An 18,402-nucleotide genomic window follows, 5' to 3' on the forward strand; every position below is an offset into this window, starting at 1 on the left:
ATGTGTAGGAACAAGATAAACTAAACTCAAACAGAAGTCAAATTGAAGTACTCCATAATGGTACCACAGCAGAAAACTCCAGTGTATCTGGAACTGATGATCAAAATGTTGCTATTTCAATTACAGATTTTTTTGTTGTTTTATAAATGATATGTAATATGAAAAATACTTATTTTCTACTAGATTAATTATGCTATTGACTTTGTAGTCTATTATATGTCTGCACTCATACCATAGATCACAAAAATTGAGCTCATGCAATGTTGAAAGTCAGCATTCTTCAGATAGAAAATTAGAATGCCAAGTAGTACAGCTAAACTATCTCTTTCCATTTATTTTTTCCATATGCAGCGTGATTGAAACAGATGCTCTGCATTTGGGCCACACTGCGGGTTGCAAGGATCTGTCAGGTGTCTGAATTACAGATGCAAATATAGTCAGCTACTTTGCATGCCAGCATCATTTGCTCAGAAAAATACTGCACCTACACCTCGGGTCCCAATATTATCATCATTAAGTTGCTCCTCATCTCAACAGGATGCTCAACAACGAAAACAGTTGAGATAAATATGGCACCACACAGTCACTAAAAGGTCTTAAATGATGCTGGAAAACATAAAGGGAGGAAACACCAATTTTCTCTGCCAGATTATAATTTTAGCGTAGCACTTAGGATCTGAGGTAATGTTAGGATGTTTGAAAATGTTGCTATCCAGAGTCTTGACCTAAATAGGCAAGAGTCTAAATTCTAAATCAAGTAACTTATAGATGCCTATCTGCAGGTGTAGTCCAACTAAATATCTAAGCCTAAAATTGTTATTTACATACATATATATAATATGTCATGTGTTTTTTGTTTTGCAATGAATTCTAGAGGACTGACATTCAACTCAATAGTAAGTGCAGTTTCTGCAGGCAGACTTTCTTTTTATAGTCAGATTACCATGTGTCGCTGGGATGTGAATCACACTGAAATCATTAAGTTCTATCACATTCACAGCTAGCTTTCCCACTGCTTTCACAAACTCAGGTGCTTAATGCTAAGAGCGCAAGTTCAGGTAAAAAAAAAAAAAAAAAAAAAATCCTGGTCAAGATGAAAACCTTTACACATCTTTGTTAGTGACAAGCAACAAGCCAGTAAAACAGAAACTGACAGATTGTCAGAGTGACATGGTGTGACAGAAATCTGCTATTTCTGGTCTCTGAATATACCAGTTAATAGTCACAACAATTAAACAGCTTTGCACTCTGCAGAGTTCTCGGGAGAGAACACGTTGGGTGTCAAAGCTGAGAAAGTCACATGCCAAGCAAGCAAGTATGCTTATTCACTTGTGATTTATTTCCTCCTTCAAATAACAATGCACCTAAAATGCACCTTTGTTCATTTCAGATGCAAGGTAAATAATGAGATTCTTTAGATCTTAATCCATTCATCGTGATGTGCATACTTATGAGCTTTCCCATATTCAGCAGGCCACCCAGGATGTATTTTGTCGATATAATTTGAACAAACCCTTGATGTTTTTGATGTAGTGCAGGTTCATGTTACTGGTTCAGAGGGTTTCTATTTTTTCTCCATCTGTCTGTCCATCTACTTGTCTATCTGGGAGATGTTATATGAGTTGGAGCAAGAAAAGGAAATATGAAATTAATTGGTTTGTTATTTCAATAACAAATAAACAACATAACTACCCCTACACAGATGAGGGTTAATTTTACTGAACTGTTTTCTTATTTAAAAGGAAAAGTAACTGCAGTATAATAGTAATAATAATAATAATAATAATGACTGTTTCCAAGGAGACTTTTGTGTCGTTTTTTATCCCCACATAAGTTTGATCAGTAATATATTATGGTTGACAAAGTAAGCTTTCAAAGATTCTATGAATACACTCTGCTCCATTATAACATATTCCATTATTTCATGTTTTCCCTCACAAGTGCTTGCTCAGGGAATCATTTTAAAGTACTGGTACAAAAGCGAAGTACCTCGTTGAGTCTGGCCTCTAACCTATCCTCAAGAATAGATTTCAAACCAAGCTAAGGTATCTTAGACATGCATGGATAAGGCTGCTGTAGATGGGACTGAAAAGACCACAAACAAAGGCCATGTACCAACATGTATTTTTGGCCTGCTGTGTTTCTTTTGATAGCTTAAAAGAAACCAACCCTCTTCACCTCAGATTTGGCCTCAGATGAGCGTCACATATTCAGAGTTTTTGTGTTTTTTGTTTTTTTTTATTTCGCAATACAAAAATGTACACATGCCATCGCTTTAGGAAGTATTCAGTATTGTTTTAACAATTTTAAGTCTATAATATTGGATTTTTCCCCTTCTCTGTCAGTTCAGACTTAAGAACCCATGATAAAAGTAACCAGCGTTGCAGCAGTTACAGCTTACACTAGCAGTCTGCTTGGGTAAGTCTCTACAGGCTTTGCAAACCTGAATTTGGACAGTTTATCCCATTCCTCCTGGCAGAGCCTGTAAAAGCTTCAGAGAACTGCTGTCTTCAGGTCTCCCTACAGATGTTCTGTGAAGTTAAAGTTTATACTTTGGCTGGGCCATTCACAAATTGTCATGACTTCCCCTAAAGCCACTGCACAGTTATCTTACCTTCTTTTTGTTTGCTGTTGCAATGTAGTTGGTTGCATTTTTATTCCCCCCACTTCTGACCAGTTTTTGTTTTTCTGCTGTTGAGAAGGATTCAAGAAGGTGATATTGCCTCTACCATGTTTCACCCATTATCCAACCTGAAACATGAAAACAAATAAATTAGGAAATAAAGGAAAATCTAAAATGAAACAATGCAACATAAGCTTGTTGTCATAGTAGTATAATTAAAGCAGAAAAGAGAACAAAAACACCAAAGCTAATTGTTATAGAGGTCACGATGTGTTCTGATTATGATGTGATGCAGGTAAGCAGGTTGATAAACTGCTTCAATTTTTAGCTCCCAAAGGATTTATCTTTAGTTTAGTTCAGCGTGTGAAGTTTTTACAAAATTTTGACTAAACTTAATAGAGGACCTGCTCAGGAGATAGAACAAGTCATCTACTAATTGGAAGTTTAACAGGTTGATTCCTGGCTGACCAGTTTTGCATGATCACATTTCAAGGCAAGGGGTGCATGGTACATACTAACCCAATAACTAAGGCATTTTCAAACATAAATCATAATGCATACTTACTAGTTTCACCTTCCAGATTCTTCTTACTAACTACCCATGAACATGCCGTACCTATGTTTTTTTTTTTGTTTGTTTGTTTTTTGTTTGTCGAATATGTATTTGTATTTACAATGCCAAGGTTGATCTGCAGCCACTGGTGAGTGGAGACAAGTTCTTCATTTTTATTGATATACTGTAATGTAAAGAAGGGCGTTAGGCCACTCTGGTGTTCATCATGTTGGGAGGACATTGCCTTTAAGTCAGATGTTTTCATTTCAAGGGTTATCTGTGTGTGCGTGCGCCTACAGGTCTGTCAGTGATAATGAAATGCTGCATGTGGCAAAGAAGTATCTGGAGGGAAACAGTGCTGTTTTCATTAGGCTCATGTTTCACTGAGTGCACCTTCTCCTCATTTTGTTCAGAGACACAAAATCATGACGACAGATCCTCATCAAAAAGGCACACTGTGTATCATTACCAGGAAACACCTCTGCCGTCTGTCTGTTTTGTTCAGTGTGACCCATAGGGATGAAAAATTCCATTTACACAAACACAGTTTATCTATCACAACAACTGCCTTGGTGAAATCCCTGAAAACAGCCTCTTGTGTTGAGAAACACAACACCAGCTAAGAGTAAGTCTTATATAAAATTATGGTCACTCAAGAAAAGCTTCTTGCTTTAGCTCACCTATATGTTTTATTTTATTTTTTTTGTGTGTGTGTATTGTTTTTCTTGGTGCACACATCAGTGAAATCGTTGATCGAGTTGGAGCAGAAAAATTTGCATCTTGCACATCTGCTTTGCTACTGGAAACTGATTTTCCCGGAGGAACCCACCCGAGGGATTAATAAAGTTTCATCTAATCTAATCTAATCTAATCTAATCTAATGCTTGTACAATACTTCAGTTATTTATTTTTATATCATTTTCTATCATGCTTAGCTGTAGAAGCTAGAGCCAAGCATGGACATTCTGTGGTACACAAATATACCAGCAAGTGACCCATGCTGAAATGTGTGACATACTCGTGATCTCAATTTATATTCTGGCCAGCCTACGGTAGCATAAGGGACTAGTGATGCTGGGTATTATAAATGGATCAGCAGGGTGTTGTTTGATAACTGTCTAAAGAGAAATAACCTGAATAACTTGAATCTCAGCTCCAATTGGTAATGGAAAAAAATGGTGTATTGGTGCTTCAATTTCAATGACTACATCATCATCATCATCATCAACTTTATTTATAAAGCACTTTAAAACAACCACAGCTGACACAAAGTGCTGTACATTGGAACTGTAAAATAAAATTACATGAGATATAAATAAAAAACAAATAAAAGAAGAGTGAAATCATTAATTAAATAACTACTGCATTAAAAAAAGAAACTAAGTCTCACTGAGGTTAAAAGCCAAGGAATAAAAGTGGGTTTTAAGACGTGATTTAAAAGACATTCACAAAATTGGGCTACTATCATAAGGATGCATGACAAACAAAATGATTTATGCCAGACTACTATATCTAGAAAGTTGCATCAACATATTGAGCCGCGATCGTGACTCAAGAGTTGGGCGTTCGTCTTGTAATCGGAAGGTTCGAGCCCTGGCTCCGACAGTCTCGGTCGTTGTGTTCTTGGGCAAGACACTTCACCCGTTGCCTACTGGTGGTGGTCAGAGGGCCCGGTGGCGCCAGTGTCCGGCAGCCTCGCCTCTGTCAGTGCGCCCCAGGGTGGCTGTGACTACACTGTAGCTTGCTATCACCAGTGTGTGAATGCGTGTGTGAATGGGTGGATGATTGTGTATAGTGTAAAGCGCTTTGGGGTTCTTAGGACCAAGTAAAGCGCTATACAAATACAGACCATTTACCATTTTTATTCAGAACATTGCTGTTACATTGAGACCAAGATCAAGTGGCTGATATGACTTGAGTTTTCACACATTTGTATCGATTCCTCGTTTTAAATGAGTGGCTGTGAAATGATTCCAATTAGCACTGAATGGTTCAGGCTACAATACATTCCTGTTCTTCTGAAGGTCTGTTTACTGTCCCTTAGTCAAAACTAAAAGTGGATAAGCAGTATTCAGTTTTTATGTACAATAAACTTGTCTATAAACTCTAGGGCAAGTGCCCTTTATTAAATTAAATTGTTTATTCTTTAAATATGTCACTTACTTTTATTGTGTTTTTTTTTTATTGTACTCTTTTTAAATCCTATCTGTGTCTGCTATTACTGTATAGCTTTGAGCTTCTTTTATATCTTGTCCTAATGCCTTTTATGTCTTATGTAAAGCACTTTGATCCCCTTGTAGTTGAAAAGCACACACAAGTAAGTGTGCATTGCTTTGCCTTGATACTGTTCACTTCAATCCCACAACTCCTTTTACTAGAAGCTCCTTCAAGCTTATTTTATTATTACTTCTTTTTGTGCAGATACCCCAGGTGAGCTATGCCTCCACAGCTCCAGAGCTAAGTGACAACACCCGCTATGACTTCTTCTCCCGAGTGGTGCCTCCTGATACCTACCAGGCCCAGGCCATGGTAGATATTGTGAAGTATATGCGCTGGAACTATGTTTCCACAGTGGCCTCAGAGGGGAACTATGGCGAGAGCGGTGTTGATGCTTTCATTCAGAAGTCTCGGGAGGATGGTGAGTACACTTGGCCTTGTACATCATTACTGCATAACTTGCACACCAATGTGGGAAGGTGTCACCTATTTGAGCTTGCTGCACTGATGAATGATATATCTCAGTGACACAGCTAGCAAAAGTCAGCCACTGAGGTCAAATGTTAGATTTCAACCCAGAACTTGCATATGCAGAGGTCTACTTGAATACCACAGAGTACATCTGTTTGTTGTTACCATGCATATAATTATGATATGAATGGCTTTGAAGCACCATTCAGTTTTACAAGAGTGATGCTATAGAGACAATATCAGTCATATGTAGAAGTTGCTAATTAACATCTAGAATATACACCTAACAATGCACCCATACACAATGCCAATCACAGTAATCTACACTAAAGTTTATTAAAGCCAAACAACTCTGTAAAATGTTTCATACCCACACAGATTTTCAATTCAATTCCATTTTATTTATATAGCACCAAATCACATCAACAGCTGCCTCAAGGTGCTTTACATTGTAAGTGAACTGTAGTACCTGGAATGACCAGTTGAGGCTGTCTTCAACAGCAGTTTATTCCTTATAAAGTCCAATGTAAAATGGCTTACCTTAAAAAGTATAGGTACAGCTTAATACAAAGAGCTTATTTCTCCATATGTGAGAACTTCACAGGGTGTCAGTTTCTTAGTCAAATGTTTTAGGTCTCAAGGTTAAGTTTCATTTATGTTGGCTGCCTTTTGGAACATTTTTAATGCAATTACTTAAATATGTGGCCATGTTAAGCCCATCCGGCCTATTTCGCAGTTCACCCTTTTGTCACTTTTGGCTTCTAACATACCAAAATGGAGAAGGCCATAAAGTTAAAGTAGAGGATTCAGAATTAAACAAACTACAAAGTGATGTTGAACTAAAGTCATGGCCAAATGTTTTTGACATCAGCAAAAATTTTGGTTTTCATAGACTATATTTCTTTTTAAAAATATTTTTTCATTTCTTTGTTATATTAAAGAACAGTCATAAGCATTTCATACGTTTCACTGCCAAAACGTTAAGGCTATTTTGTTTTAGATAAATAGCATTATTATAATATGTTTAGTTATATTTTTTTTATCTACAATAAAATGGATCAGACTTTAACTGTATTATCAACACAATTTTTGGGGGGATTGTTCAAGCTCAGTACATATCTCTCTAAACACACTAATCTATATAAATTATTCAGAAAAATCATAGATATTAGCTGCTACAATTTAGTTTGAGCTCTTAATTGAAACTGTGTGCTTTCACAATATTAAGTGAGCAAATCCCTGTGACTGTGGATTTGAAGTATTCTGCTAATTCATTGCTGCACTTGTTCTCCTACTTTGCCACTGTCATGAGCTGAATAAAGAAAATAACCTGAACGGGCAAATTATCTGACTCAGCTCCCATAGCAGCAGCCCTGGCAGCCCAGGAGCCACATGCTTGGAGCTTCACCAGAACAGCTTTCCCTTAAGAGAGCCAGCAAATAAGACTGAGTACAATGTGGGTAAAAAGCAGATGATGAAAGGTAAATATGAATTCCAGGTGGGGTTTTGTGATCTCTGCTTTTGTATCCCTCTTCTCTGGCAAAAAGTGCCTCGAGCTGGGAATCAGTGGCCTTCAGTGTTTATTTCTGTGTAGTGTCTGAGATGAGAAGCTTCTCATCTCCCATATACTGACCCAGGATGTGACCCACCCTGAAGGGATGGTTGTAAGAGCTGTGGTAGGATACATGGACACGAAAAGCAGTCACTTGTTTTGTTTAAAAAAAAGAAAGCTTTCCAAATCACATACTTTTTATTTTTACCTTCACTATGCCCTTTTAAACTATGTAATACTGCATGGAGGGTGTATACATTTGGGACTCACTACTTCATCGTAATGTTGAACTTTTGATGCACTTAGTTGCTTAGTTGTAAATGGCACAGAGGATTGTGGACAGGACAGGCAAAAAGTATGCTGGTGGAAGTAATAAAACAACCTGGTATTTTTGTCAAACAGCAATTGACATAAATATTTTTTTTCTGCCATACTAAATTTTAATATGTGTATTAGTTACACCTAATGTTGGAAAAATCCCCTTTTTTCACCTTGTATTTTACTGCTACATTCTAGCAGATGTTTTCTCTGCTGGCAATGAATGTGTTATATTAAATTACCAAAGACATCAAAGCAAAGAGCAGTACAATGAGGACATAGTAGGTTCTAATAACACCAGATAATTTGGAACATCTTACGTGGAGCTGATGCAGCCACCGGATGCTTTATTCTTCAATTTCAAAGGACCTATTTTATGAAACGCACATAGTTTCTGAAATGGAAACTTCCTAATGGTCATCTGGGGTCTACTTAATGGTCTCTTATTGCTTACTACTTTCGTATTTATGAATGTACGATTCTTTCCGAGTGCAGACTTTAGGAAACAAACAGGAGACAGAAAGACCAGTCAGTTCTGGGCAGTAGAAGCTCATCTCTGGCTGAAGACTGCCCTTCTCTGCAGAGACGTTGATTACTATGGAGCATGCCCCAATAGATGTCATTAATCAAGTTAATGAAACACAATGTCAATAAGAACTCTAACAAGATTTCCCTTGCAAACCAATGGCCTGTCTGACATCAACATAAAAAACCCTGCTAATGGAGTAACTGCTACCCCCATGTGATGAGGATTACAAGTGTTAGCCACAGAGTTGGGCTGAATAAGCCCATGTGGAGAATGTAAAATGAAGAAGAAGAAAAGGGGAGCACAAACAACTCTGCATTGCTCCTGGGTGGTTTATTTGTAGATCCAGGGAACAGACAATTTTAGAATGGGCTGATTGTTATGCCTAGTGAGCGAAAACAAAGTATGAACTCAACACATGGGGAAAATGCATAATTATGTTTTATTAACTGATTCTTACTGAAATGATCTTTCAGGTTAAAAGCAGTTCACATTTAAATATTAAGGTTGGTGAGGCTTTATATTTATGTCATAAATAACAAATCCCATGAAAATATTAAAACACCAACCGGGTGTTTGTGCACAACTTTGCAGGTCTGAGTTACAGTATTATTTAAAGATTAATACATGTAGCACTGTGGAAACATCTTGAGCTGCCTTTCCTTATATTTTGCTTTGGAGTAGCCAGACTTTCTTGCAATTTTCAAAGTGGTCTTGAAAAATAGTTCTCCAGGGTTTTCGAAGGTCTTTCAAAGTCCTTTGGATATTGGCAGCTTCTTCACTCATTTTCATCCTAGTCCTTGTGCTGGACCATGAATCATCCAAGCACATGTTATCTAGCCACCATTGTCACACAATACAGTCAGAACTTTTCATCATCAGCTTAACACACGGAAGACCAGAATCATTAAAAATTTGCCATCACATTGCTTAAAGAAATTACAAGGAAGCTTACCTAAGAGAGTTCAGGTTGTTTTATAGAATAAAGATGCTCATTTCAAATACTGATTTTCATGCTGATAAGAAATGTACAAACTAAGCAAAATATGAAGAGATATGGGGTGACTCAAGACTTTTGCACAGTACCATATGTGGTGCACTAGTACTGAATTTTGATAATAAGTTTGTGCATTAGAGCAAGCCTTAAGATGCATAGGGCTTGTGTTTATCGTAATGCAGTAATGCACCACTCAACGCAATAGTGTAACAACAATGGAGTTTTATGGCATAGGGGAATAAGCTAGATCACGCTTTCTTCTTACTGCTTTATAAATATTTGATGCACTCTTTGAAGAATATCATGAAAGCTGCAAGGTAAAGAAACTGGAAAGTATTGTAGACTGTGTAACAGGATAAGATAGAAGCACGGCTCCACCCAGAGCAACAGACAGACTTGTGAACATCTGCATTCTAAATGACCGCAGTCACCCAGGGAAGAGATCACAGCACACACAGCGATGTCCCTGTTTCTATCTGTATGGCCTTTTAATCTCTAGTTCACACCCGTGTGTGATGTGTCAGGCAGTTATGTCTTTATTTATTATTTGACATAACGCAAATGACCCCTGAGTGCCTCAGATATGTCCTCTTGCAATTTGTTTGAACAATTACTTGTCATTGCTTAATTAGGGAAAACGAAAGGCTAAATAATCATCACTCTTCTTCTCTAGCAGTTCACTCTCCATCTTTTCTCCCTCTCTGACAGGGACGTAATGGTTACATATTGCTCTTAATGCAAAGACACTATAAAAGCCAATTTCCTTAGCCAAGTGCTATTTGAACTTCGATCTTAAGTAATACCCTATAGAAATGTTAGCTGACCAAATGATTTCATGTGACATCATTCCCTTTCTGCTTCTTCTGTGGCAGCTTGTACTTTATAATGTCAATGCACATTAATACATATTTAAAACAAAGACAAAAATTGAGAAATACGTGACGCAGATTCAATCAAAAGTGCAGGGGGAAAGTGGAGTTTATTTTAGCCTGAACTACCCGGGGGATGTGGCACAAATTGGCCACAAAAGAGGCTGTTGTGTGAATTTTTATAGATAAGGTTAGTATATGAATAATTACATGGACACCAAAAACAATAAAATGAGGTTACTGACTTAAAACTATGAGCATCAAATTTGTTTCTAGTTGGTAGTCTGTTTGGTTGTCAGAGAAAAACAGAATGACATTTAAGTGACATTCAATAGCTTTAGCATTGCACCCAGCAACAGGAGATAATCAGGTTGGTGTACAAGAAGGATACCCCCCCCCTCCCCCCCCCCAAGAATATAAGATGAGTGGCAAAATTTTCCTAATGACTATGTACATGAAAAATTCTGGATAAAGCTAGACAAAAAATGGACATATAACTGATTTTAACTTTCAAAGAGAGTTGAATTTGTCTGTCTACTTATTTAAGTCCATCATTCCAAACTTATGAGAAGAAGACAGATTTCAATTACGCAACATAAGACAATAATTTAAATTAGACAGTTCAGGCAACTAATCTGGATTACAATTCTGCAGATAATCCAGACAGCTCCTTTTCATAAGAACATATCAATAGCACTTTTGTCAGGGGGATAAGATTTTCTCAGCTTCCACTGAGCACTTTCTAATGGCTTCATATTAGCTTCATTAGAATAGGCTTACACATTACATTACAGTAGTGTAACGATTCCATGACAGTTTCTGAAGCAACATGATATCTTGTGTTGCAATCTTAACTTAGTTTAAAGTGACAAAAATACATACTGTACATATACATGTACATGTATGTATATGTATATACATGTTTGATATGTTGGTCACTGCTGTGCAATCATGCCGTGTTTCAATTTTTGAAGGCTCATATTTAAATAAAAAAATGTAAAAAGATTTTAAAATTTCAAATGTTACCAAAGTTGCTCAATTTAGTTCTTACTGTGCGAGAAAAATGCACTAACATTGCAAATATTGATTAGACACTTCCGAATTGCTTTAATGTTCCATCACATCCAAAAGGTGCTCTATTGGGTTGAGATCTAGAGACTTTGAAAGCCATTGAGTACAATGAACTCATTGTCATGTTCAAGAAACCAGTTTGAGATGATGTGAGCTTTGTGACATGGCATGTTACCTTCCTGGAAACATCCATCAAAAGATGGGTACATTGTGGTGTTAAAGGAACATGGTCATCAACTATATACAGGTTAGCCATCACATTTGAACAATGCTCAGTTACAGGCACAAAGGAGCCAAGAACATATTCCCCACAACCTGTGTTAAAAAGCAATTGAACAGATGTGCCTAATTACGAAGTAGGAAACATTTCCATCAATTTTTGGCGTTCACAAAAACCAGTAATGTTGTCCAATAGTTTTATTAAAAGATGCCTCCAAAGCCAGTTTCCTTACTTTCCCTGGTGCTCTTTACCCTGGTCAACGCATGAACCAAATTAAGCAAAAAATCATAAAAAAAAAAAAAGATCATCAAAAAATTGTAACATAAGTTTTTGTAACATAAAAATGATATCAAGTAATTAAAATCTTAAATCTTATTTACCTACAACATAATCGTTTTAGCTTTAATCAGGGTGGAATTATTTTTTTACACAGCTATATTTATTTGCTGATGTAGTGGTTTGCATTAGCATTTAACTGAACAATGTCAAACCCAGAGAGGATTTCTAAAATGTACTAATTGCTCAGTCCATTTAGAAAAACAAGAGGTGAGTATTGGCAACAACATTGATAAAAACATTACTAAATGTAAAAATAATAAACATATTTGAATTCCCACTTTGATCAAAAACTGCATTAAGAAGCTCATTAAGATAGTGATGTTGTATGCAGTTGCCCTGAATCGATCCTATGGATGTTACTATGGAGATTTTTTTCCTTAGGTTAGGTTACAGAGGTCACTCAGAGTTCACTTAATAGAGGAGCTTCACTTGAAGGAATGTAATGACTGAGCATCTCTCTAGACACACTAAGGGCACAGAGCTCCTCTTTTCAAAGATTAGGTAAAAATCATGTCCGACATTAATATTCCGTCTGTCTCTTATAAGACCTGTGACATTTGTAGTGTCTTATTCAGAGAGTAAAGTATGAAGAGTAATGTACAAAAAAACAACAGGTCCTTCAACTAAATCATTTGTTGCTACAGTACCGCCTGAAACGACCCATGTAAGCATTCCTGAAACAAATGCTTTTAAAGGTCAGACAAAGGTCACATTAGGTGGAATGAAAGTGGCATGGACACATTTTACTGTTCATTGAGAGACTGGACTCCAGTTTATTTACTTGAACCTTTTCTTTTACTCACTCGTTCTAACTCGTGGTTTGGTTATGTTTCAGCAACAACTGAGAAAAAAACAACTGAGTTAAAATTAGGAAAAGAACTTGCATTTCACAAAACTGTTTACTGTGCAGACACTAGTTCAAAGCTGTTGAGCCACCAGAGGTCATTTTCCTTAAAGCATAAATATTGGATATCATAAATAATGTAAACAAATACATAATTTTGTATAATGAACCCTGTTACTTTATTTCAATTCATGTGTGCATTGCTGCACTCCTTAGCCAACATTTCCTCAGTGGTATTGCAGTGTGACCAAACCTGGTACCACAAGTTTTCTCTGGCACTCACTCAAACATATACAGTCACTCAAACACAGAGTTAGATTACACTAATGCCTAATACACGCATGCATTGTCTGTACAACAAAGAGCTTTGGACATTTTCCAGTGAACTCATGGAAGAATGAGTATGCAGTGTTTCTGTACAAATACAAGAGCTTACAGAGTAATTTCATGATTTCACACAAAACCATGTGAAAATATTTGTTTAATAAATGCATTACATTGCCTTTTATATGCCAGGCAACCAACCCAACATTGTACCAGACAAAACACAGACAAATCCTAAGAATTATTGTACTGACTCCAAACTTGATTGTTTGTCCTATTCGCACATGTTTACAGGAAATACAGCTTTTTATTTCCTGTAGTTTCGCCTTATCTAAGCTGCACTATTTCTGTGAGAGCAATGGTTATTGTTAATTAATTTATATGTGGTTCCTATAAGGAAAGATGTATTTTATGATTTTATCAGCCTAAGGTTAATTCATTTCATTTTTACTTTCTCTCCATTTTATATATGTGTTGTTTTTATATAGTTGCTAGGGGTGCAACGATATTCGTATCGATATTGAACCGTTCGATACAGTGCTTTCGGTTCGGTAAGCATATGTATCGAACAATACAACATTTGTAATTTATTTTATCAATTTTCCTTCTGACGATGCTGTCTGTGTTGAGCGCTCAGTGAATCTGTGTTCGACTACTCCGCCTAGGCTGCACTGTCCAGCGCAGATCCACTGAGCGCTCCACACAGACAGCATCAAGAAGGAAGAGCGCAGGGCAAGCTAGCGAGACAGAAGTTAAGCTCTCCTTTTAACATGGACCTCCCCCACTCTCATTCAGATCTGGCGTTTGGAATTATTTTGGTTTTCATGTGACGTATGACCCTGAAGGTAAGGAGTCATGGACTAAAGTAAAACAGTATGTTGGATGTGCCATGCAATGCTCAATTACATGGGTGGGAACTAGTGTGTTAGCGCAGTTAGCTCGTTAACGTGTTAGCCGTCTAGCCCCATGCACGGGGCGATTGGCGGTAGCTCGTTAACGGAGATTTGCCATGTTGTGGTGTTAAGGTCATTTCAACGAGATTAACCTGAAAGCACTAGTGGGAACACAACGAATATGACTGCACACATCATCCTAGTGCAAAGACAAAAACAACAAGCATGCTACTAACTTTAGCCGAGTCATTTAGACAGCTGTTAGCACATGATTCTCCTTATGCTGCTGAGAATATAGCCCAGAAGAAGCGGATAGTATAGCTTTTATTTTGGAAATAGCCATTTCTCTGTAATAAACTCTCTTTTCCAAAGATGAGTGATTCCTCAATCAGATACAGGGCTTGCAATATCGCTAGCCCGATGTCCCGGAGCTAGCGATTTTTTCAGTCGGGCTACCAAAATCTATCTCTTCCCTGCCCGTCGGGCTATTGTAGGAAAAATATATGTCAATGCTTTTGCATTCTTTCGGAAATGTAGCTGGGTAATTATGTCATTGGCATCGGTGAGCCACTGTCAATATGTGACATATTGAAGTGCGTTTGAATTTGCGCTTGTTTTTTTGCTTTCACTTTGCAATCGTGCGAACTGTGTATAGAGAGCGACAGCACTGATCTGTGAGTGATGATAATTTGTGCACCAATTCCTCTGACATCGTCTTATTAATCGTTAGCTTACTATGCAAACATGACAAGTGAAATCTCCCGCAGCTTAAACATGTGAGAGGTTGATCTCGCAGAGAATCGCTGAGCTTATGTGAGTGAGCGTGTAAAAGCATTTCAGTTCTGCTGAGCCAAATAAGACAGGTCAGGGTGAAGAAGTGACAGCCAAAGAAAAGCTTACCACAAAACGGAGAAGTTATGACAAATCAGACTATAAGGCAAAAAGAAAGTGCAGCTTTATGGTTTCATGGACAAAATAATTTCTGTGGCTGCAATATGATGAGCTAAATAACCAGGGCTGCACATAAGTGGTCCGCAGGTGCGCATTCGCTGTCAAAATAAAAAACACGCACAAGGGTTAGGGTTAAATTTAAAAACTGTACTTTTGAGTTAAAATATATATTTATAATTTTAATAAATGACAAATTAAAAATGCTTGAACATTTTTTTGTATCGAAAAAATATCGAACCGTGACACCAAAGTATCGAACCGAACCGAACCTTGAATTTTGTGTATCGTTGCACCCCTAATAGTTGCTGGTTGGCACACTTGGCATCTAGATTACTGGGCGCATGCAGCCAGTGGCACAGTAGAGCAGTGTCTTTAGATTAGTTTGACTTGAGAGTTATTGATCCCTTTGGGGAAATGTGCTCATTACAGCAGCAATAAAATTTAGCTTAGGGAGAGACGAGAATAATATAATTACACAAATCTAAAATAAACAGAAGGCGGTCAAGGTGCATCTCAGCACAGTTTGCGGGAAGGAAGTCAATTAATGGATATTGTGTTTTTGCCAGTTGCATCTATTTATCGGCGCTGACATCTTAACATCTCACTTAACAACAGCATAGCTGAAGAGGCTTTCATGACCTCAGAAATGACAAAATCATTTTATGTGTCTTTATAGTATCTGTGTTTGATCAGACTTTGCTTCACAACTCTGTAAACTTTCTTTACACAGCACGGAGCCTTGTATGACAAAGAAACACAGATACATCTGGCAGTACAGTTTCCTTCAGAACTATTGCTCTTTCAGGTTTCTTCCTAACGAGCTGGTGGAAGACGTTGTTTAGTCAGCTTCTCATCTAGCTTGAATCTTCATCCTGATAAACATCCTCACACAAAAACAGAAGCTTTAGATGAAAACCGTGAACCTGTTCTGTTTATGTTACAGTATTGTGCGTTCTTTGGTGTAAATCAGTGAGCTGTTTTTTGTGGAAAGAAAAGGCTTGGTGGTTGAATCGTATGTAGACAGAGTGTGATTGTTGAAACATTTGTCACCGTTAGGTCTTGTTAGTTAAGAGTGTTATGAGGTCATCAGCAATGATGCATTGCGTTACAAGACAAACCAGATAGAGCGAGTGCAAGTGGTATTTTAATTACGACACACTCCCCTCTTGCTGTAGTTCTTCCTGTCAGGCAATATAGTATAGACTGTATATTAAAGATGGAATCTATCATCCTGTCCTGATTTCCTCCCATTGATGTGTAAGCCCTGGTTATGAAGTGTCCACATGCTCATACTCTTGTGAATTATCCATCACAAGTTAGACCTCCATTAAACCTTCATCATTTTATTATCTTTTTTTTTCCTCTGCAAAGGGCTATAATTTAGAAAACAGACATTGTTTTTCATTAAATAAGATTTGAAACTGGAGACTGACAAGTGCGATTTCTATACAATCAGACTTTTTTTTTTGAGCCAGAGGAGTAAATGAAGAAATCCTGCTTTAAGGCAGTGAGCTTTTAAATCCATAGAACTGTCCCATGGTGCTTTGGATGAACCTGTAATTGTCCACCGACACTGATTCTGGAAGAATGGCTTTGCTGATACAATTCAGCAAGGAGGCAAACTAGCTTTTCTGCTAACCTAGAAATTCACGAGGTAACTAGCTAATACATGAAGGAGTTAACAGGACCAAACTGTTTACAATGTAAAATATTAATGTTAAAAATGGTTTCTTTTATTGCTAGATGTGGTTCATGATATAATAAAGTTACATATATAAAATCTTTACAAATAGAAAGCACGTATAGGTCAGATAAGAGTCTGAGCCTTTTTCTGAAGTTGGAGGCTGTGCCTGAGGATGCATTCTAGCAGGGTGAACTGATGTTAAACAAGATAATATTGTTGCTGTAGTCTTTTTCTGGCTCCCCTGAGAGCTAATTACTGCTCTGGCTAACTTGCATAGTTGCAACATTCTTTCTAAATTGACAATAGTGTTGAAACATTGATGGCTGTGCAACTACGGGATGCACAGCAAACTAGATGATGTCAAAGTTTTTTTTATTTACCATATCATTAGAACCGAGTTCTGTAATGCACTTCACTGAAAAGGTGAAAAGATGTAAGACAGTTGCACCTTTGCTCTCTGGAGATTGGGATGACCTTTAAGAGTCATTAATTTAAATATGCTTGGAACTGATTGATTCCATCTTTTATCCACACCAAATATATAGCTATGCTTTCTCTATTTTCTTTTTAGCCACGCAGATTTAAATAATGATTGTGCTGCATAATTCATATAAAACCAAACCTAACATTTTAGTTTGCCATTGGGTGTAAATAATCATTTGTGTGACCTATATTTATATTTAATAATTAAAGACAGTGAAAAGTAATATTGCTGTGAGTAACTCGCTGATGCATGTTGAGCTGCTAAGTGAGCCCTTGGTCCCTTTAAGCAGCGAAAACAATATTTTGTCCTGTTTCTGTCAAAATGGTGTTGTTTTACACTGTTTACTGTGATCTTAAAACTCTAACAAGTTCTTGAAACTGTATTCTTCATCTGCTGGGGGATTAAACAACATTTCATCTCTGCACAAGGACCTTGAAAGGTCAATTTTGAATAAATGAGAAAAGCACCCTTGTGCTAGCGAGTCAGGGGTACCATTGTCACAAGGGGGAGGGGGATGAATAGAGGCTTTGGTACCTCATGTGATAGGAAAACATTGGCATGAACCAACCACTGACTGTTAGGCACAAGCAATCTCCATACACAGCATGCTGAAATAACCTTGATGGTGGAAACTGAATTTGATTTAGCGTAAAGAAATAAGTGATGCTGTATTTTGAGCAGGATTTCCATAAGGTAATAGGCAGCACAGTGAGACACAAATAGGATTCCAATTGTCCCATTAGCCCTGATGAAATCGGGAAAATGTCTGGGCAAGGCGAAACATCTAGAACTGATTGAAGGGAACATCCGAGGAATTATAGTTATTTCTGACCAGAAGCATTAGATTTTGTGACAACAGCTGAAAAAAGGTATTGCATTAATATATTCTAGGTATGGGTTTTCCCCAAATCACGTGGTTTGAAACCATCATCTTTGGGGTTATAAACACATCATGGGATTGAGATGGTAACACATTAATATGGCTGGCATTTTTGCCCTACCAAGCATTTAGAAATTTGGAATATTTTGCCTATATTTGTCACCCAGAGAGAACTAAAGTAACCTAGACTTAAAAAAGAGACTTTTCACAGCTTCCTCAAAATGCAAAATTGCCCATAAATCACCAGGACAAACTGCAGGAGCTTGAGGTAATTCTATAAAAGCAAGTGTGAGAGGAGGCAGCCATTTCATTGAAGTAGAAAAAAACCGACACCCTTTGTTGGCATCTAAAAGTTTAACACAATTTTGCTCTTTTTCTTCAACAGGCTTCAAACTCACTTAAGAGGCACAGAGGCTTTGAACTTTCTCAGCAAAGTTGAAATAGTGGAAGACATTGGCTACGAAGTGTTATTGAAGACATTACACTGGAGCCTCGTTGAAGTTATGGTGTCTCTGTGAGAGTGTTCCTATTTTAATTCAGAATGAGAAATAAAGCAAGAGTGATTTAGCCTGGCAGTAATCGCAGG

At 37.4% G+C, this 18,402-nt stretch overlaps 1 protein-coding gene across 5 annotated transcripts in view; it reads left to right on the forward strand.

Annotated features, from left to right (window-relative positions):
* Positions 1 to 18,402, forward strand: part of LOC146574897 (metabotropic glutamate receptor 4-like) — a 198,429-nt gene that overhangs the window by 112,199 nt on the left and 67,828 nt on the right. For all 5 annotated transcript variants that reach the window (XR_014892510.1, XM_085274948.1, XM_085274951.1 and 2 more), the window contains exon 3: positions 5,598 to 5,814. Coding sequence is in view for 4 of the 5 variants with exons in the window: in XM_085274948.1 (XP_085131074.1) it covers positions 5,598 to 5,814 (217 nt within the window). In the remaining variant the exon portion in view is untranslated. The remainder of the gene's footprint in view (positions 1 to 5,597; positions 5,815 to 18,402) is intronic.

The sequence above is a fragment of the Mchenga conophoros genome, linkage group LG5 (genome assembly GCF_057382185.1).
Source record: "Mchenga conophoros isolate Kocher_MC1m ecotype Shallow Benthic linkage group LG5, M_conophoros_male_GT1.1, whole genome shotgun sequence".
NCBI classification, from domain to species: Eukaryota; Metazoa; Chordata; class Actinopteri; order Cichliformes; family Cichlidae; genus Mchenga; species Mchenga conophoros.